We start from the raw sequence: 22,038 nt of genomic DNA, 5'->3' as shown, positions 1-22,038 counted from the left end.
ACGGAAGGGATTTGGGGAGCACTCATGGAACAGGCTACTGGATGAGCCCAAGAGCCATACATTATATGAAGCCAGTTCAACACCCTAGGTTGTACTGAGTGACCCATCATGGCAGCTTTTCTCCCTGTTCCCCTTTAAAAGTATCTATGAACGGAAGAGAGGTGGCAGTTCATTTACTTATTTTATCGTTTGTTTTATTTAGGCTCTATTTAGGCCTTTCTTTTGTATTTTTTAGACTATGTCTCATCTGTCTACACTCTCATCCACAGCAATCCTCCTGTGTGTCAGTGTGTAAAAGGAGCTGTGGGCCGCTTCTTGCTGCCCGGCTCCCAGCCGCCTAGTTAGCTTATACACTGAAATAAGAACATACAAATCGTATTCATTTAAATACTGCCTGGCCCATTAGTTCTAGCCTCTTCTTGGCTAACTCTTACATATTGATTAACCCATTTCTAATAATCTGTATATCACCACATGATTGTGGCTTACCGTGATGAGTCTATCCTACGTCCGTCTTGGAGAGGAGAGCCATGGCGTCTGCCTGACTCTGCTTTCTTTCTCCCAGAATTCAGTTCTGTATTCTCCACCTATCTAAGCTGCTGTCCTATCAAAAGGCCAAGGCAATCTCTTTATTCAGCCAGTGAAAGCAACACATAGAAAGAAGGACCCTTCTACACCACCAGTGTTGCAAGCAGGAGACACCATGTCAAACTCTTCATTTAGATCAGAAAGAGATTCCTTTGTGAGGGATAGTCATATCTAACCAATTACTGATGTAGCCAACTACATCAAAAAGTAAAAGAACAAATTACTATTATTTCTAACTTCTGGATTTATTTCGTCAACTCTTTGTCACAGTTTGTGTTCCCTTTGACTCAGAAATGCTGCCTTTTGTTTATTTGTTTTGCTTTTTGTTTTAGTTTTTTGAGACAGGATGTGTTTTTAGCCCATGCTGCCTGGAACTTGTGTGTAGAGCAGGCTAGCCTTGAACTCAGAGATCCACCTGCTTCTCCCTTCCAAGTGTTGGAATTCCTTAGAAGAGAGGATTTTATAAAACCTCAATATGATTTTAAAATAACATTATGTGTTTATTTAAACTTGATTTTTGTTTTTCTTTATTTAGAATACATTCTGGTAATATACAGAAAACAATAGCTACATCAATTGAGTAACTCTCTATTTGACTGCTCTTAAAATGGAAATTTTCATCATTCCAAACTTAGCATGAACCCTTTTCACATGCCCCTCAGTTAAACTACTGCATTCTCCAGACAGTGATTCCTGAACTTCTGTTTATCTGTCTGTCTCTTCTACCCTACTTCACACAGCTGAGATTCATGCTTCATCCCTTTACCACCACCTGCCAGTACTTTCGACTCTTGCCTTGTCCTACTTTTCCTGGGGACATCTCACTGTCCCATGAGTTGAACACAGCATCTTTTCCACACTCTGTCTCAGCTGCCAGTAAGTATTTCTGGCAAAATTCCTGTGAATGACTGCCACTATAGGTAAATGTGCAATTGATCTGAAATACCAGATTGCCCACCCGAAGGATGTAATGACATTCCTTCAGCATATCCTGAACAGTCTTCTCTCCTACTCCCCATCATGGCCATGGCCATTTCCCACATGTCGCTACTGTCCACACACTTGGTGTGTCTGTCCTTGGAAGTCTTATGTCTGTAATCACAGGGAGCAAATGAGATGATTGCATTATACCATCACCAATGCTCTAGGGCTGTGGCCATCCATGTAAATACCTCATGTCTTTGCCCTCTTTCAGCGAAAGAAGCATCCCTCTTTCTGATTGAGGTTACTTCCTGGGTTTTGTGCTCCTGGATTCTCTCTCCTATCCTCATTTTGTTTCCATCTTTCTCACTTGGCTATCTGTACTTCAAGGGCAATTCTGTTAACTTCAGCCCAAGTCTCCATCTGTGTACTGTCACCTGCTTTCTCCTCTTCAAAGATGGAATTCTTAGTGCCTCCTTCCCATGCTTTCCTTCGTTCTATTCCTTTTCCAGGGCATGCAACCTGGCTTTCTTGCCTAGGTTCCCCTGAAAGTATTTTCTTAGAGGCTGCAACCCATTTGCATGGTTCTGAGTGCAATGAACCCCTTGGAGACAGTGTCCGACACACACATCCTAAGCGCGTCTGCCACTGTTGAAATCTTCAACCCATCTTAAAAACACTCTTCCTTTGATTTCTAGAACATTTGTCTTTCTCCTCTTCTTCCTGCTTCTCTGTTCCTCCTCACCGAACTGTCCACATGTATAGAATTCTGAAGAGTCCCCATTAGACCTCGGGACTGAGTACATAATTGCCCCATGGAAGACTCATTCCTGGTTCTTTACATTTTCAAAACCACACACACACACACACACACACACACACACACACACACACACACTCATAGGTCCCCTTATCTGTACATACAAGTTCTTTGCTATTGGACCACACAAATAACATGTAAAGAATCAGATGTTTTTAAGGATCGGCCTAGGCACGTGCTCTCCAGGAGCACTGCTGGTGCATAGGATGTACAGACCCTAGAAGCACACCCAGAAACTGTTGTTGAGGGATTCTGGGGTCCTTACATAGAGAAGAGTGAAGCTTGCCTTCTCTGGCCTTATGAAACCCTCGTTCCGTGAGAAACAGGGCCAGAGGCATTCTAGATACGCTGCAAAGTGTACAAATCCAGCTTGACTCTGTTGACACAGAAGAATTTCCCCAGCGCTCTTCTTGACCTTTTCTTCAGTTTACCCACATCTGAGTGATGCTATCAACTGCCACACTTCTAGAGTTGCCCTCTGCCAACCGAGGCTGTCGCGTCTGTATCTACCACCCAGATACTTCTTCTGAGTATTCATCAGATGTACCTGTTCTGCATCTTGATCTTCAAACCGAAGCTATCTCCTTTTCTGTCTTGCTGTCATCCACTCCCTTTCCCAAGACTGGAAACTCACCTTCATGCCTCCTGCTTCTCATTATCTCTGTCTAGAGAATCGCGAAGGCCTAGCTCGCAGCAGTACGCGCAAAGGCCCTGTCGCTTCCTTCAACCTTTCTCCACCTGCCCCTTCACTGCTGTAGCCCAGGCCTCTCATGACAGCAACTTTCTGAATCCTCTTGTTGAGTGAGGTTATGGTGCACGTCTTTAATCCCAGCACTCAGGAGGCAGAAGCAGGTGAATCTCTATGGGTTCAAGGTTAACCTGTTCTACAAGAGCTAGTTCCAAGACAGGCTCCAAAACTACAGAGAAACCCTGTCTTGAAAAACTAACCGGGGGGTGGGGGGGACTACTATGCCAAATAGGAATATTGCTTTTATTTTTTTCTGTTTGAAGCCCCCAAATGGCTTCATGGTTAATATTCAGACCTTGTGTTGAAATAAAATACTGAGGAAAGTTAAAGTTTTTATTTTTTAATAGTAAATATTAAAGGAGAAACAATATGCTTCAAACAAGAAAAGGATTTTATAAAGTTGCCAATCCCAAAAACCAAAACTTAAATACTTTTCGACTTTGTGAACAAGTGTTTTTAGAAATAATTCTTAATACATTTTAATTACATTTATTTTATCAGCTTTTACATCACTTTAACAATGATTGTGTGCGTTCTACTGACTGATATATATTGACTCAATAGTTTTTCTTTTCTAAAGTAGCAGTTAAATCAGCCAAATTATTCCTCCTCGAGGAAAACAGCACCGGCTGTAACCAGATTCCCTATGCTCTCCTGGATTTGTGGCTCATTCCCCGTGTTGGAGATATGCAGAAATGAGCCCAGTCTCTGATTTATTTTGACCTGGCATTTATTCTTTCTCCTATGATTTTGAGTGTCATGCAAATGAAATTTTAATAAAAGTTAAAATTTAAGTAAAAGGCTTTCAGGCTGGGCATTTCTGTGATGGCATTAGAGCAAGTGCAAATGGCTTGTTACCAAATTTTTTAGCATGATCACAGTACCTGTGCATCTCAACAGAATGAAGAATGCCCAAGCTCTTGACCTGTGTGAAACGGAGCAAGTGTTTCGTTAACCTGTACCTTTTTACAATTTTAATCCCACCACTAATTTTGTTGTGTTTTCTCCTTTTCTTTTCTCTTCCTGATTTTTTTTTTTTTAATTTTAGGGGAAAAGCTGATGCGGTTCAGCTACCCAGATCTTCATTTCGATATGAACCTAACGTATGAGAAGGAGGCTGAGCTGATGCAGTCTCACATGATGGACCAAGCCATCAACAATGCAATCACCTACCTTGGAGCTGAGGCCCTTCACCCTCTGATGCAGCACGCACCAAGCACAATCGCCGAGGTGGCCCCGGTTCTAAGCTCAGCCTATTCTCAGGTCTATCACCCGAACAGGATAGAGAGACCCGTCAGCAGGGAAACGTCTGACAGTCACGAAAACAACATGGATGGCCCCATCTCTCTCATCAGACCAAAGAGTCGACCCCAGGAAAGAGAGGCCTCTCCCAGCAATAGCTGCCTCGATTCTACTGACTCAGAAAGCAGTCACGATGACCACCAGTCCTACCAAGGAAACCCTGCCTTAAACCCCAAGAGGAAACAAAGCCCCGCTTACATGAAGGAGGATGTCAAGGCCTTGGATGCTACCAAGGCCGCCAAGGGCTCTCTGAAGGACATCTATAAGGTTTTCAATGGAGAAGGAGAACAGATAAGGGCCTTCAAGTGTGAGCACTGCCGAGTCCTTTTCCTGGACCATGTCATGTACACCATTCACATGGGTTGTCATGGCTACCGGGACCCACTGGAATGCAACATCTGTGGCTACAGAAGCCAGGACCGTTATGAGTTTTCATCACACATTGTTCGAGGGGAGCACACATTCCACTAGGCCTTTTCATTCCAAAGGGGACCCCCATGAAGAACTGCACATGAAGAGATACTGCACTTACAGCCCCACCTTCCCTCAGACGGTGACGTTTTTTCTCCTTAAATACTGTCGCTGTCTACGATTCTTATTTTGTGGACAAAATGTCATTTGCTCTGCCTAATTATAGTAAGAAAGAAACATGAGAAAAGGGATGGGATGCTCACTGGTATCCTGGCTGGTTTGTTTTGTGGGTGTTTAAAGCAGTCTGTTTCTGTCATGCGTCCAGATTAAGGCCTGTCCTGCTTTGGGAAATCATTTGGTTCATAGAGATTCACCTAAAATATTCTGGTTGGCCATTGATGTTCAGGATTGTGATGGAAGGTAGGGAAACTGAGAGTTTTCTGGACAGGACTTTGGCAATTTAAAATTCTCTAAGTAATTTTACTCTCAAAGATGTTTCAAAATGTAAACCCATTTTATTTTCTGTTCTTAGAGATGATGGAACACAAACACATTGTTTTTTCCAATAACTCCTAGGATGAGTTGAATTGTTGTGGGTTCTGTGTTTACCTCCCCTATGGAATTTATAATTCAGTATGTTTTACACTGTATCATATAGTAAAACTTTTAAACTACAGGTAGTTAGGGGCCCCTGCGATACACCTGAGGTCCTCTGATCTTATTTTTCTAAACTTGCGCACTGTTTTTCCATAGTTTTGATGACTGGCATTTTATAGACACCCTGGCAGCCTTACTTTTAACACCTGTAACAAATAGTATTTTTTATGTAGTTTTCAGAATAACATATGGTCTGAGAGTGGGTAGGAGGCAGTCAGCAATTTCCAGGAAGATTTTTGTTTTTCACAATTTGGGATTTTTTTAAAAAAAAAAAAAATTGTAATGTGATGGCAGCCTAATATCCGTCTTTGTTTCTAAAGATGTGTTACGATTGTCACTTTCTCAGCATTTAATCAGTGTTAACCGGTCAGCAGAAAAGTGTAATTAGGCTAACAGTAGGGGAAATCCCACTCTGAGAACCCTTGTCTGGTGTTTTTCTTCCAGCTGTGACCACTCAGAGTTCTGTTGGTAGTGCATTCCTCTCTGACTCTTGGAGTAGAAGGTCTTAAGAAGCCTGGCTGCTTCTTTCAAAATCTTAGAGCAACTGCTAATTGGACCTGAATGTGGTCATTTGAACACTGGAAGGTCATTTATGAGCTAGGGCTATTTATTTCACCATTTCTTCAGTAATATCAGTTACTGTCTTTGCTAGGCACAAAAGGGAACTTCTTTGTAACCTGAATATCACACCGCAGGTCAAACAAAAGAACAACAAAGTTTTCTTTTACCCTTCTTGGAGTTGAGAATGTGACAGTCTTTAGGTGAAGGTCCTGCACTTTAAAAAAAATTAAAAATTCAACTCTGCAAGTCCTTGTCAGAAATCTGAATCCCTTAATAGATTTTCTGTCTTCTCTTTATTTGCACAAGGCATATACTTCATATTGCATGTGTAGTTTTAAGTTGATCTCTGTGAGTGATTGGCTTTTTCTCTGGAGTCCACTGGCATTTGTGGGTGAGATAGAGCATATTAATCTCAGCCATTTGGGGGAATGTGTTTGGCAGACATAACTCACTGCTTGTGTTTGGCGACAACAGTCTGACCATGGCTGAATTATCTGATAGCCATTTGTGAACGGGGAAGGCCCGATACACAGTAACAAATAATTGCTGGAGCAGACCCTTGAATAGGGTGCAAAAACCTTCTAACTGTGGTGTGCCCTGGGTAGTATCGAGACTGGAGAAAGAGCCAGCAATGGCCGTGTTCTCATCTGTTACTTAAGCCGCTGCTTAGCTCTAGCGTAGCCAGGCCTAGGTCGGAACGTTCTGACTGAGTTCTTTCCTTAGCTCCTATCTTGGTTATTTCTGGAGGAATGTCCAGATGACTCCTTTCCGTGTAAGAGGACACACCCAAAGACAGAGCTAATGCCGGATGTTGGGTTTTTCTTATTTTGTTGTTGTCATCCCTTGGTAATTTGTGAAAACACAGCTTACTCAGGCATAAAGGGTCTTCTCAAGACTCCCCTTCCCCACTTACTCTGCATGCTCTCTCGCAAATTATGATGGAAATGCCATTTCTGTGTATTTCTGTGTGCTCGCAAATTATGATAAAAATGCCATTTCTGTGTGAGGGAGGCAAATAATGATAAGGCTCATGATTTTTTGTTCTTATTGCAACTTCACAAAGCTTTTGGATGCCTGTCCAAGTGTTCAGAGTTTCGGCCGTGTGAATTTCTGCTGGCATCCTTTATCGATGGTCTTCCTTCTCTCTCCTCATACCTACTGTATTAAGAACCATGCATCTCCCTGCCCGAGGACTGAGCTGAATTTAGGTGTACATAAAGATTTGAGGACCCCCATATGAAGATGGCACTAACATGCTCTCTCCCTTTCTAATTCCATCTTGTTGGAAACCCTGATTTATTCAAAGAAGTCAGCTATGACAGTATGTTTGCTATGCAGATACACTAGCAGTTTGTTTAAAGATGCCTAACACAAGGTACAGAAAACGGCATAGATGGCTGAGGTGTGACAGGGACAAAAGAGGACAAGGTGCACTCGAAATTTGTAGGTCATAGTGAATTTTGTGGACATAATGCTGTCTGAGGGACTCTCAATGGCTTTTCCACCAAAGAGAATAGGCGACGTGGGGGGTCAGATACCAAATACATCAGCTTTGCAGAGCAGTTACAGCTCAGTTTATTTAGGCAAGATTTTACAATTCAAAGAGTATTTGAGGGGCGTGAAAATGGGTTATCATCTCGGGCAGAAATTTATCAGATAACTGTTCTAATTTTACCCAGAATTTTTTTTTTTTATCACCAGTTCTTTCTGGAGAAGCACGCTGCCCCTCTGCACTAGTGATGAAGGCTGCTATAAAGGCTCTCTAGAACAGTGACCAGCATGGTGAGCCCCAGGGAGAGGCGGGAACACTGCCCCTCAGACATTCCGTTGAGAAATTTCTGAGTAGAATGGGGAAATGAGGGTTGACCGTTGAGATGTAGGATAAAGTAACCTGGCTGGCTGGCATACACGCACGCAGGTGACTGAAGGCACGACATTTGCAGGCACCTGTGTATTGCACATCGTTGTGATGAAGAGTCCTGAAAAGAGACGGTTAGCATCTCCAGATGTGTTATGAAGCTTAGAGTTAGAAGTACAGCTGATACATCAGCACGTAGGTCTGCTTTACCAGGTTGTATTAAGAAATCCCAATGTTATCAGTGTGTCTTTAGGGCTAGTGGCAACTTAGATCCCAAGTCTCCGTTTTCCACATCCAGGAAAAAAAAAAGTGAAACAATGAAAAGATATTAAGTTGACTGGTGAAAATTTAAAGAAATATGTATTCTTTCTATGAGAGGAAGAAGATGCAGGAAATGACTTAGCAACTTGGTCTTGTATTTGTGCTGATTACGTCACAGTTCCACACCTTACAAGACCCCAACATTTGCGTATTCTAAATTTTGACTTTGTATTTTCCAAGTCTTACTTCATCTTATCTCCAAAATGGTAAGTTATGGTAGAAAGATTGGCAGAGGGGGCTGTGCTGGACCAGGAAAGCTGCCTGCTCCTAGATTCAGGACAGCACTTAGACTATCAAGGATACCTGGCTACACATTTTTCTTAGCCTTGAATTATTTGTTTATTATAAAATTGTAGATCTGTGGTCATCGTCAATTCTATTTCACATGTTATTTTTAACAAATACTGCCTGTATGTATTCTACAGTGAAAGCTCCCCGTCTTCAAAAGGGAAAAAAAGCAAGGGGTAAATTTAAACTTTGTATATATAAAAGTTATTTTATAAATATTTTAGTCTTCCAGTTTCTGCAAAATAATTAAAATATACAGTAACTGGTCTCTTAAATCCTGAATTTAATGTATTAAATACTTATAAAATTTTATATTGGTGCCTTTTAAAAATGCATTGAGAGTGTTGTAAGCTGTTTTAGCTCTACCACACTTTTACTGTGTATTTTTTAGAAAAAAAATCACATAAAATTTAAGTACTCTCTAATTTACCTTTGTGTTCTTAGCAAAAAAAGAAAAAAGAAAAGAAAGAAAAGAAAAGAAAAAAGAGAAAACCCTGCTAAAGGAATTTCCATTTCCAAACTTTCAGCTGAGCTGGCAAAAGTGAGAGGAAACTTTGAAATCAGATTTTAATCTTTTTAGTTTGATAGTATTTCTGAACACTTTTATATGATAGAGGAAAAATAGAAGACAGAGTCACATGTTAGCAGCAAATTGAATTATTCCATGTGTTTGGCTTTATTCTTGAGGTGACTATGTTTGGCCTCACACAAGATTTTCTCATAGAATTTGGGGTCAATCATGACAGTATTGCTTTGCATTTTTTTATACCCGACTAGTGTTGTTCTAGTCTTGGATCCTCTCTATCTTCTAGCCAGTGCTTGGTTTATGAAATAACGTGGAACTGCAGATCCTCGTTTCTCCTTGAACAAAACACTCAGCACTCATGTGACATAGCTGTTCTCCAAAGCGCCATCTCGGATGTTAGGACGGGGCTGTCTGTCACTTCTGAGGGTGTCTTAAACCGTGACAGCTTTCTGAAACTGAGCGGCTTGGTTGTATAACGTAGACATCGTGTGACCAAGAAGCTGGACTATCTAGTGTTTTCTTCTCTCATGGGGTACTCTTAGGCCAAATTAGTGACACCGTGAACATTTTTACATTTACTACAGAGAACTAAATTTTTGGAATTTCCACAAAAGTTTTATGTAACATTCTATTTCCATTTTGTTTCCTCTTGCTGTACCGTGAGTTTGTGGATATTTTATCATATGCACTCTTAGAGATGAGTTTTGAATTCTATTTATGGTATCTTTCTCCCTTAATACTCCATTTGTATATGTTCTGACATGTTTGTTATAAATTCACCTTTATCCCATTTAGACTGTGGTACATGAACATCTAGTTTCCTACGATGACTTTTATATTATCAATTAATATGAAAATTTAGAGGTCATGTGCTAAAAGCCATGTTAAGTAAAGAGTAAAAGCTTCCTATAGGTACAAAAAAGCCAGTTTGCAGTACATCAAGCCTTCGGTTTACCTCTTGTAATACATAGTACGGAAAGCTTGGGCAGATGGAGGTCACTGAATCCCCTACTATGCACATGCTAGGATGTCACTGAGTTTCATTTACTGGAAATGGATTTTAAAAAGAATACACTGTAACTAATGAGAGACAGAATCTAGGGGTCGCTGATACTTTTGTTGTTGTTGTTTTGTTCTTTTTTAAAAGTTGTTCAAATTACAAAACTGTGATCTAAAGAAAAGTTTGACTGTGGAGCACTTGAGATTTTGTGCATCAATCGCGTGCCCTTCCGTATGACAAAGATAGGTTTTCACCTCTTCGGTTGTAAGTTCTCACGTCTTTGTCTCCACCTTTCACAGCCGTTCCTCCAGTGTCTCGGGTGTTTTTCCTGACGCTCCTAATAGAAGAGGAGGTCAACTCTGAGCTTCTAATTCATTAAGTCTTAATTTTTTTTCAGTAGTATTTCTTAGCTGTATAATCTGCTGGTGTATTTTTATACTCAAGGGTAGTTTTATATTTTTAAAGAGTGGTTGGGTTGAGCCAGTAAGCTATGTAGTCCTTACTTTGCTTCATTCTCAAGGATGAGACAGCCCGTGTCACTCCAGAGGTTCTGTAATCAGAGTGTCTGCCTGACTCCTTTCTGCTTGGTTGTTAAATTGTTTGGCTTTCTTCTAAAATACAAGTCACAGAAGAATAGTTACCCCCTCCCAACACTTAGAATGAGAATAAAATTGTAAAGCAAAGAGTTAACTTTCTTCCAATTAGGGGGACAAGTGCTTTAACAGTTCTTTGGTAAATTTCAGGCTCGGAAGGGGTCCCCAAGTCCCGGGCTTACACAAGTAGTCCATCCTTTTAAACCATGTGTTATTTGCAGTTTCAGAAGGGTTTGCTTCTTCTGTTTAGTTTAACAAATATTCGTTCTTTTCATAAAAGTGCAATATCACTCTTGAAGTCTTAAAAACTATGTTAATTTTTCTTTGTCTGACGTTTCTTCTTCGACAAAAAGAAACTGTTGGAAATTCTAACATGTCAAAGGACACAACAAGCAAAGATGAAAATCACTCCACTATCAAAAGATTAAAAAACGTAGAAACAAATGACTCTCTGAGTTTCTAGAAGCTTCGTTTAGCCTAAATAACCTTTGAAATTATGAGTGAGAAATATACCCTGAAACTGAAATCCTAACAGACTGGATTTTTTTTTTCTCCCATTCTTGTCTAATGCTCTTAAGTTAAATAACTAATATTTAATGTTTTTATTTCTCTTCCTTTTGGAAAATAAATATCAAAGCACTTAGGTCAGGTTTAAATACATATTACCTGTTGAAGAAAAATTTTTAAATATTTGAAGCAGACCTGTTTTCATGCAGATTGAGGAATAGCTTTTGTATCATTCGTATTTATATGTAGCGTGCTCTTCTGTTTTCTTTTTTTAAATACCTGTGTTCCTGTAGTAAAACTGCTGTAATGTAAATACATGTTTTGTTAAAAAGTAACATTTTTTGGCATTTCTTTCAAAGGCATTTGCTGCATTTGTACAGTATGTGTCTTGGCTACTTACCTTTCTTTCTTTAACAATACCAAAGGTAATTAGACTATTTTAAGGACTAATTGCTTGACAGTTTCTAGAATACTTTGATTTTTTTAGAAGAAAAAAGAAAAAAATCAAACCAGTAAACCTCATTTTTTTTTTCAAACTAATAATTTGGGGAAATAAAAACTATTGTTGCAAAAGAAATATATCTATAAATATCTGTAAAATTAAAATTCCAGACCTTGTGTGTCAGGTTTGCTCAGTGTAATGTAGGGTTTTTGTTTTTATTTTTTTAAGGCTCAAATACCTCAGAAAATGGGGTTTACTGTGGAAGCACTGCCACAGCCTCTGCAGCTGTGTGGGCTGTCCCTCTGCTGCACACCGACTGGGAGACCTCCACTAAACAGTTTCATCACTGCAGACTCAAGGGTGGGACTTGTGTTTTCTTTGTTTTTAATGCACACACATGCACGCTCTGTGCGTGTCCGTGGGTACTGTGTAGATGATGTGTGAGTGGGTATATGCATGTGTGAATGTGTGGATGTGTGTGTACGACTAAAGAAGCTGCAGAACCTTTGTAATTCTTTGTGAAAGGGTTAATATTATAAATGTTTGTACTGTCTGAGTGCACAGCTACTGGAATAAACTTAGCCAATCTCAGGAACAAGCATATAATTTGTCCAAGATTTATTTCTTCTCAGAAGTGTAAGTGCAGTTTTTAATTCTGTATATTATTTAATATTTTACCAATAAAATAAACTTCTGACAGAAACGGTTTGTTACAAAAGCTTTCTGTTGAGATTTCTGTACACAAATCCATCCCTCCAACCCCTGAAGACTGAGCTGTGAATGACGGCTTGGTCATTGTCATTGTGTGTGTCTCGGTCCTGTCCCGGAGCGCGGATGTATGTGAACTCACTGGGCCCTCATATTAGTCTCTAGCTGTACCCCAGCACTTTGTAGGGTTCACTGTTACAGAGAATAAGGTATCATCACTTTTTTTTTCAAGGATGAAAACTCTATACTTCAAATAATTCTCATGTAATCCTGTCTTACCTTTAAAATTTATCTAAGGTACCTCTATGTCAGAGTCTCTCTTCTTTTTCTAAAAGACATCAGTTATGAGGAAAGAAAAATATAGCTTATTCCAAATTTCCATGGAGTAAACACAAGTGACCCGTGCTTTGGCCAATAACCATATTATAAACCAGCATTTTTTAGTATCAAGAACAGAATAAAAATTTTAAAAATAATGAAGTAAGTCATAGGTTGGTGGTAGCACTGAGTAGACTGGATGGCTAGCTCTTCCCCCTATTGCTCTACCCCTCATGCCTCACATTCCCCAAGGACTATCTTTTCCATGGGAAGGTTGTTCTATTACAAAGATAATTCCTGAGTAGAAATCTAAAAGGGTCCAGATGACTGAAATTTTATTTTACTCAGCTTTAGTTATGTGCTTAGCTCTTGTGCCAATTTATGAAGTCCCACACACATTTGAGATAGCTGTTACATTTTCATTGGTACATATTTACAGAATCCATGGATATTTGCAATAGTTCTCAATAAATTCATTTCCATATGTCATACAAAATGAGAGATGGTACAAATTCAAATTAACATGTATAACCTCAACCGGAGCATCTTTCAAAATAGAAACCCGAGGCTGGACAAGGGTGCATGAAAATAGCAAGTAGAGTAAACTTACTAAATTACTACTAGTATTAGGTTTAGGAAGGGCCTTTCTTCATCAGAAATGTTAGGCTCTGGTTTATCTATTAGCAAGAGCCAAGTTGTTTTTTTTTTTTAATTGAACATCCCTTCTGCTCTTGAATTTCACTGAAATCCAGTCAGAAGCAAGATGGCATCTTGCTGTGTTAATATACTTTATCAGGATGCTTAAGCCAAAGGCCTTGTCTTGAAGGACAAGTCACTTGATGAAGCAATTTCATAGGGTGTTTTAACAATGCCCCCTCCTGTTGTTTCCTGCCCCAAATGTCAACAAAACCCCATAGTAGCCCTAAGGGAAGTTCCCAGTGTTCTGTTTTTTAATCTTAATTTGACAGGTAGGCTTTCACAATGCCTAAGGGAGGTGTTTGCCTAAACTGTCTAATGGGCAAAAATGGAATGAAGTCTTTGGAAGCCCACAAGCCCATGTAAAATTGGATAAAGGTGGGGGGAAATCCAAAGAGATGGTCACTCCAAGAAAAATCTACATGCCAGCGTCTTTTCTTCTTCCCGTGTCATACTCTTGGATGATGCTTCCCGTCAGACAAAAACCCCTCAAAACAGTAAAAACAGATAGTGCCCAAACTGGTGTTGAGATGTTTATTCTAGAAACCCTTAGAAGAGCTGTTTGAACATGACCTTCAGACCAACTGGAATGTCTATGAAGAAACTGACTGCTTAAATGCTCTAGGAAGATCCAAAGGTAAAAGGGAAGTAAGGGAAGGGTGTCGGGGCTGGGTTCTGCTGCAGCTTGGGTGAGCCTGTGGTACAGGAGGAGGGTTCCGTTCTGCATTGTCCTTTTAATTTAGCAGATGAAGTCAGACACAGATAGCTATGCTAAGATTGCCTAGTGAATGACTTAACATGTAGGTAGGGATCGGCAACAGTGGCCAATTAATATCAATGACTTAAACCCAAGTATTATTGGTTCTGAGGATAAAAGCCTAAATGATTTTGATTCATGAGTACCTTTTTATGATGCTCAAGTCTCCAATTTCAGTACTCTCTTTTTAAAATGACCAATGAGTAACTCGGGATGCTAGTTTGTGGAGGTAGCGAAGGTGGATGCAAGCCTTGGAAATGGGATGGATATCCACAGCAGGAAGTGAGTGGCTGTCTTTTTTTCCTTTCCTTTACTGTTTTCCCTTCTTTTTCTGCCTTTTCTCTTCATAGTGTAGTTTTTCCTATATTCATTTCCTCTTTGTTTCTCTGCCTCAAGCCAGTTTTTCTGTTTCCCTTCTCATTTATAGAGTCTATTGTATCACTTGCTGAATGCTGTCCATGACCCTGTCACCATTTTAATTAATTACCCAGAAATGCAGTCCATTTCGACGTGAATGATTTAGAGCAATTAGGATATATATAGTTCTAACCAGATCCTTTCTCGTAAGTGCTTTACAAATAAGCACACTTATTGCTGGCTTTTTCTAAGTCTCTTCCACATTGTTTGTGGAAACTATATACTATCTGCTAGTTAACTTTCATTTTATTGGCAAGGAAAGAGTTCAGGTCAATTATTGTTTGTTTGTTTGTTTGTTTGTTAATTTTGTAAATATCCAAAATCAGTCACCAGACTACAAGTGGCTCTAATTCTAGACACATTTATTACAGTGTTTTGTTTCCTGAAACGATTTGTTCAACACTTGATGGATAAACTCCATTAATAAAGGGAAGGAGCCAATGTTGCACAGTAGTGACCAGCAAAGTAAATAATACTAAATTACAAACAGAAATACATTAGTGTTCTGCTCATTTAAAGATGATTTTGAAATTTAAAATCTTGAAAGTTTTAAGTTATTCAATGGGTTTTCTAGAAAGACCTTTCACTTCGTTTTAATGAATGTGGGCTTTTAAAATTATCTTTGAAATCCCCTTTCTAGTTTATGAAATTACTTATCATTGTGTTCCTATCCCTAAACTCATTTTGTTTATTCTTTTATCTCAAGACTTGAATCCCAGTGCTTATGTTTGGATGTCTTACTCCTTTCTCTGTAAAAACCTTGAGAACCTAGCCTGTTAAGAATGTAGGAATTCACCAGAAGCTGTGGCTCTGAGACCCAGATGTTGCCGCCATGTAGATTGCTACCAGGGCATTGTGGGTAATCCTCACAGGTGTTAAAACTTCTCTACCAAGTTATCATCTTGCTGTTAGTTTTAAAGCATAAAGTGTACCAGCATCCACCTCCTTCTGTTTGCATTGTGAAGTGAGCGATATATTTATCATCCAAGTCAGCCTCCTGTTATCTCTTCCTAGGAATGAGGCAGCTCCTGCCACTTGGATCCTCATGGCTTTGATCTGGAAATTGCTGCTATCTTCCAGGAGGGTTGCTGGGCCTCGCCTACCACTGCGTCCTCCTTGTCTTTTACAATCTAAGTAAGTAGCCTCATTTTTGACTTTCAAAGAGCCTCTTCTTTTTTTTTTTGACACCTCCCTGCACTGTTTACTTATTTATTTATTTATATCAGATTGCAATCTACATGCATATTACTGTCATTTGCTAATACTCACAGGGAAGAAGGGGGAAAACTGGGACACATATGAGTCATGTTTTTCCAGACACTTGGCCAAATTGCCTTTTGATCATCCCGACAAATGGTAGTTTGGTTATACCATGACACCAGTGTATTTTCCAAGCTACAAGGACACGCCCAAAGTTTTCTACTTTCTCCTTTAATGTTTTGACAGGACTGATAACAGCTGAGTAAAGGATAACTTGATCATACAAGAAGCATAAAAAGAAAAACATCTTCCACACATAGAAAGGGAAAAAGGGCACCCCCAGAAGAATTCAAGTCACTTTCCTAGTAGAGAATGAATCGTTGCCCAATTCTCTATAGTAAACATGCACTCCACAGAACAATACCTGTTAATTTCTAATTTTTACTTGAGTTTCTAATATGTGTATGATATCAGTTTAAACTATAGCATGCTAGAAAACAAACTTTTTCTGCCTTAATTATACTAGTGTGCTTTACTTTGTAAAATGTATTCAGTATCTGCATGAAAGACTCCCCACGCTGTGCGGTATGTCTTAGTTTTAGTAAATGCTCATTTTTGCTAACATATTTTAATTCTTGCTAACTCATCCTAGTCCCTATCTTCTGATTTATAAAGAACACTAAAGACACTATATTGATAAATGTGATAACTTTGGCACTATATAGAAATTCTTTGACATGTGTTTTGGACTGTCTTAGTGATGTTGTTTGTTTTTATTTTTTTGTGAACAATATGTCTTATGAATGTAAAGACACTGTGAATGGATACACTATATGATATTCCTATTATCTATGACTCAGGTAAATCATGGCACAAGTGTCCTATACAAATAAAACCACTTAAAACACCCCCCAAAATGAAGAAGATAATGAAGGACGCATATTTTCCTTTCTGAAATTATATTTCATATTGATATCAACATACCTTGTTAGCCACATTTTCAATGTGTTCATAACTCAGTTAGGATAATTTGTCACTATAAACACATTCCTAAGTAGCAATACTAGTATCTCGTGCATTTCGGCCCACTGAGTATCATATACCAGCAGTGGCATTCCGCCATTCCGCTGAAGGACGGAGAGCATCATCCATCTTTCACCAGCACAGAGTTAAGGCGTAACTACCATCATTGATATCCTGCTACCTCATTTAAAATATGGAGACTGTGGTTCCTGCTTCCCTGCTGTTTGTTCTGCCGTTTTCTGTGGGCTGAGTTAGAAATTATCCTTGTATTTCTCAGAAGCAGACCTTTTTCTATTTTTCCTATTTTTAAGTCAGATTTATTTTCACTATTTGAGGGACCATGTAAATCATAAATGCAGCTGTTTAGGAGGGTTGACCTAACACATGTGTTTCTCCTCTAAAATTTCCTTGATCTATGAGATCTGCATTAATTCCATTTATCCAGACAATTGCTGCCAAACTGCATAATAAAAGTAATCTGTAGAAACAAGGCCAGCTACATCATTGACTGTCTGAATGACAGGAGAAATGAATGACTGAACCCACCTCATTTATCCCAGTGTACAAAACAGGCCTGATTTATGTGTAGAAAAACCTAATCGTGACACAGCAAGGCCTTCTGATATCGAACTGTTAGTAAAGTAGACCCATGAAAAGTGTAAATGTGAAAATCATCCTTGATCGTCTGACTTACTGATACTGAACAGAGTATCCAGATATGAAAATATACACATTTGAAAACTTAATTTTAATTTTAACTCACCTTTTAACCTAAATTCAAGATAAAAAGGAATCAAATGCCATCATCCTTTGAAAATCACAGATGGCTGCTTTTTGAGAACCTCAAACAGGTTACTTGGTATCTAGTCCCAGGAGGATTTGAAACAAACAAACAAACAAACGAAAAAGAACAAATAAGAAGTGCCATGCCTCCATTTTCATTCTAGGACTCTAGCCTTCAAAGCATTGTTTACTGTAGGATTTTCAGAAAGGCTAATTTGTATCCTGGGGAAATCTGAACAGGTAGTTCTAGAGCTAGCCTGGATGGCCAGACTTTCAGGGAACAGAATGTTGAGGTGATTTTGTTCCCAGCACTGAAGTGCTGTTCGCTTGGAAAGCTGGAAAGATCATAAACTCTGCCTGTTATTCCTATACACTTCCCTTCTGCATGATCAATTCCCATTTCTGCATCCACTAGAAAGTCATCCACTAGAAACGCTCATGTCTGAAAAGGAAACGGCAAGCAGAGGAAACACTTCAGAGTCCAGATGGAGAGAGGGCGATGGGAGGGGGCAAAGGAGGAGCAGACAGCCCACAGTGAAAACACGGAGGGTCCCATGTAGAGAACTGGGTGCTTACTAGAGTTTACAGATGGGAAGGAGGCAAGTTCAGTAGAGATGAAACGAGAGGAGCGCAGTGCCAGGTAGGGGCTGTAAGGATCTGATGTTTTTTATCTATCGAAACAGGGGCCCATGAAGGTGGTTCGGGAGTAACTAATTAGGTTTGCAAAATCGCCTGAGGTGCCATGTGAGATCAGATTGCAGGGGATGCCAGACTGGAAGTCAAAGCAACTGCCATGAGTCTAGGGTAAGACACGATAGCTTGTGTTGTGGGAGTGGTATGGAAACGGAGGGAGGGATGGTGAGATTCTGAAGATACCTAAGAGGTAGAATGTGCTGGACTGGTTTGTGCTAGGTTGCATGTAGGTAGTGTGGGAATGCAGTTAGTTCGGGATAAGACTCTAGTTTCGTACTGGGAAGGGTGGATGCATGGTGATGCTGTTTATTCTCATCAAAAACCCGGAAAATGAAGCAGGTTAAAAGTGAACCAAGATGCTGAACTCATCGAACATGCTGAGTGGGAAAGGCCAGTGAGATAGCCTAGAGGAGACATGTAGTAGGAAACCTGAGATGCCAGGTTAGTACCAGAAGGGAGTGCAGAGGGAGAGACAGGAGAGACAGAGATGAAAACACAGATTTAGTGAGGTTTTATCCTGAGACTGCACAACGAAAATAGAAAGGTTAAAATCAATACGATACCATACTTCATTTAGTTAAATACGAGATTTGATTAAATGTCCTATAAAAAATAAATTTATTAAAAAAAGTCATCAGTGAGTTTCTGAAATTTCATGGTAGAGGAAAGTCTGAAGGGCACCAATGCCTCAGAGAGGATGTTCCTGAAGAGAGGGTGGTCCTGAAGAGAGGATTTGGTTTTTGGTTTTGTTGGGAAGAGTTTGGATAGACAACTAAGATGTTGGGTGTGGATAATACTGCAGAGGAATTTCAAGTGAAATGTACCTGCATTTTCATTCCCTTGGAATTTGAATGTGCCTACAAAGGTGAAGTGGAGAGCAGAAGCAGTGAGCCCGGCTTTGGCCCATCCCTGCTGTATCTCAACAAGGCCTCAGGGAGTCTAACTATCTGTACATCTTGTACCAGGAATGTTTGATGGTTTGTCTTTGAGATGCAGGGTAGACTGGCATTCAGTAGGATCTTCCAGAATACATGTTTTCACTTACATACTTCCTGCTTTTCCATCCTTTTTTGAATTCTTTTAGACACCATATCCATATACAGAGATTAAAAACTGAAGCCCATGTCCTGAGGCTTTTGATAGATTTATGTAAGGTTTTCATCAGAACTAATTACCTAGAACAACCCTGTTTCCACACAGAATTTCAGACAACCGCTACAACCACATTTTATTTTATTTTATTTTATTATTTATTTATTGTTGGTTTTTTGAGACAGAGTTTCTCTGTGTAACAGCCCTGGAGCTCCTTGAACTAGTTCTTGTAGATCAGGCTAGCCTCAGACTCACAGAGATGCACCTGTCTCTGATTCCCAAGTGCTGGGATTAAAGATGTGTGCCACCGCCACCCAATTGGAACCACATTTTAAAAGAAAGGGAACTCTAACCTTCTGGTATTCCACAACTTTTGAGTTAAATTAATGAGGCCTTCTTCTATATTATCATATAGATATTCAAGTAACCGCACAATACTAAAATTAATGAGATTCAGGAACATATATATACTCAAGTAAATTCTTATCATTTTTGTAGCCAACCTAAGGAGATCATCTTGTGAAAATGATTAAAAGAAGCTTTTAATATCAAATTATAATAAAAAATATATTATCTTTCTCAGCATCAAAATATGTGCAATTCTAAGAGAGAAGAAACTCTATGCACAGCATAATAAAAGATACTAAAATATTTTCAGTATCTTTAAAAAAAAGATAAGCAGAAGTTCATTCTGCTATGTAGAGGAAAAGGTTTACTCTAATGAATTTCAAAATTTTAGGACATCTCATCAGCAGCCAGAAATAGCTTAGGACAAGACTTAGGAGTGGATCTAAGTTACTCATAGATTGGTCGTGATTGTTTTCTCCAGCAAGGAGGGAATGAGACACACACCACAAATACAAACAACCCAAGGAAATAAAACCCTTTTAGTAGCCATGGTAAAAACATATATATTTTTAAATGAGTGAAATTAATTCCCTGTATTTTACTTATTTCAAGTATTTTACATTTGAAATACTTTGTTTGTATCTCAGTTTGTAGCTGCATTTTGCCAATTCAATAGCAGAACTGTGTATGTACTGCTGTGTTACAGTCATGACCATGGCTGCCCTCTGACTGTCATTTACACGGCAATCGCTATGGCAATATCGATGTTTCAAAGCAATGCTGCAATACTGCCATCGGTCTTGTTATCTACGGGGAATGACTGGACGCTCCAAAAGATTTCAGGTCTTGCCTAAAGCTGCCAAGTTCACAGATGACAGGCCGAGACTCTAACAGGAACATATGCAAGTATATCCAAGCGAGATTCACAATTAGTTTATGCTTTTATATGGTTTTTGCATGGATAGTTTTCAGTAAACATAGTTAGTTCATGTTAGAGGAAAGTACACTCTTGGGGGAGATGAAGTGATTAAAATGCTTTGAAAGTTGGAAAATCCACACACCACTGCTCTATGTCACTGTGGGATAATAAGATAGTTTGTAAATAGCAAAAAGGAAAACAAGAAGAAAAAGAGGGAGAAAGTAAAAGAAAATGATGCAGAAGGATGAAGTTGAGGGGATTAGCCATCTATGACATTGTTGGACAAAGCAAAGCAAATTATTGTAGGAAGGGCAGTATGTACTGTGGACATCTTATATATACATATAAATATAAATTCATTCATATTTAATATATAAATGTATTTATATTTAATATATATAAATTTATCTATATTTAATATGTATATAAATTCTTCTCTGAGCCCAGGTTAGTTGATTCTGTGAGTTTTCTTATGGTGTCCTTGACCCCTGTTGCTCCTGCAATCCCTTCTTGTCCTCTTCCACAGGATTCCTTGAACTTTCATGTTTGTCTAATGTTTGGCTGAGGGTCTGCATCTGTTTCCATCAGTTGCTAGATGACGCCTCTCCATTGACAATTGGGTAGGCACCAATCTGGTCTCAGACGAAGTCCAGTTAAGGCCGTGTAGCTGCTATTTCCAGGGGTCTAAGCTGGGGTCTTCCTTGTAGATTTCTGGGAGATTCCTTTAACTGACTCTGAACAGCTCCCCCTCTGCAGTAGTCTCTTTCAGTATTCTCCTCCTCTGCCCTGTCCAACCTGATCGCTTATATTCCCTTCCCTGCCTGTCCTCAGTCCACCCACGAAATCTCTTCTATTTCCCCTTCCCAGGGAGATCTGGGTATCCCCTCGTGAACCCTCCTTTTTACCTATCCTTTTCAGCATTGTGGATTGTAGCATGGTTATCCTTATTTTACAGGTAAGATCCAATTATGAGTGAGTACATACACCATGCTTGTCTTTCTCAATCTGGGTTAGTTCTATCCATTTGCCTTCAAATTTCCTGGTGTCATTGTTTTTAACAGCCAAGTAATAGTACATTTAGTATTAGTATAAATGTGTAAATGTACCACATTTTCTTTACCCATCTCTCCCTTGAGGGACAACTAGGTTTCTCCAGGTTCTGGCTATTACAAATCAAACTGCTATGAATATAGTTGAGCAAGTGTCCATGAGCACGTCTTGATGAGGCATTAGAAAGACAAGTGTCCATGGGCATGTCTTCATGCCCATGTTAGGCAAATATCCATGGGCATGTCTTCATGAAATGTTAGAAAGACAATTGAGTTTGTGGGAAAATCCAAAGTTTTGAATCTGTATTGTTGTAGATTGCAAGAAAGTGAGCAACAAATGTGTTTTTAAACTATCAGCAAATTGATTTGAATTCTAGCTTATCAGCTGAAACAATGACTAAATGATATATTGCATAAGGAACTAAGATGTGTATCAGGCAAAGATTGATTCGAATGAAATCCAAGATGAATGTGAGAGCCACTGCTATAGAG

The 22,038-nt window shown here is 39.3% G+C and overlaps 1 protein-coding gene across 7 annotated transcripts in view; it reads left to right on the top strand.

Moving 5' to 3' along the window:
- The window catches only part of Ikzf2 (IKAROS family zinc finger 2), a 149,205-nt gene extending 136,944 nt beyond the window's left edge, over nucleotides 1–12,261 (top strand). For all 7 annotated transcript variants that reach the window (XM_048459117.3, XM_048459120.3, XM_085698689.2 and 4 more), the window contains one exon: nucleotides 4,126–12,261. In XM_048459117.3, coding sequence (XP_048315074.2) covers nucleotides 4,126–4,850 — 725 coding nt within the window. In that variant the 3' untranslated portion in view covers nucleotides 4,851–12,261. The remainder of the gene's footprint in view (nucleotides 1–4,125) is intronic.
- Nucleotides 12,262–22,038: the final 9,777 nt, after the last annotated feature.

Source organism: Myodes glareolus, chromosome 1 (assembly GCF_982192425.1).
Source record: "Myodes glareolus chromosome 1, mMyoGla1.1, whole genome shotgun sequence".
NCBI classification, from domain to species: Eukaryota; Metazoa; Chordata; class Mammalia; order Rodentia; family Cricetidae; genus Myodes; species Myodes glareolus.
Note: the sequence above shows the minus strand (reverse complement) of the source record. Positions and strands in the feature narration are given on the sequence as shown.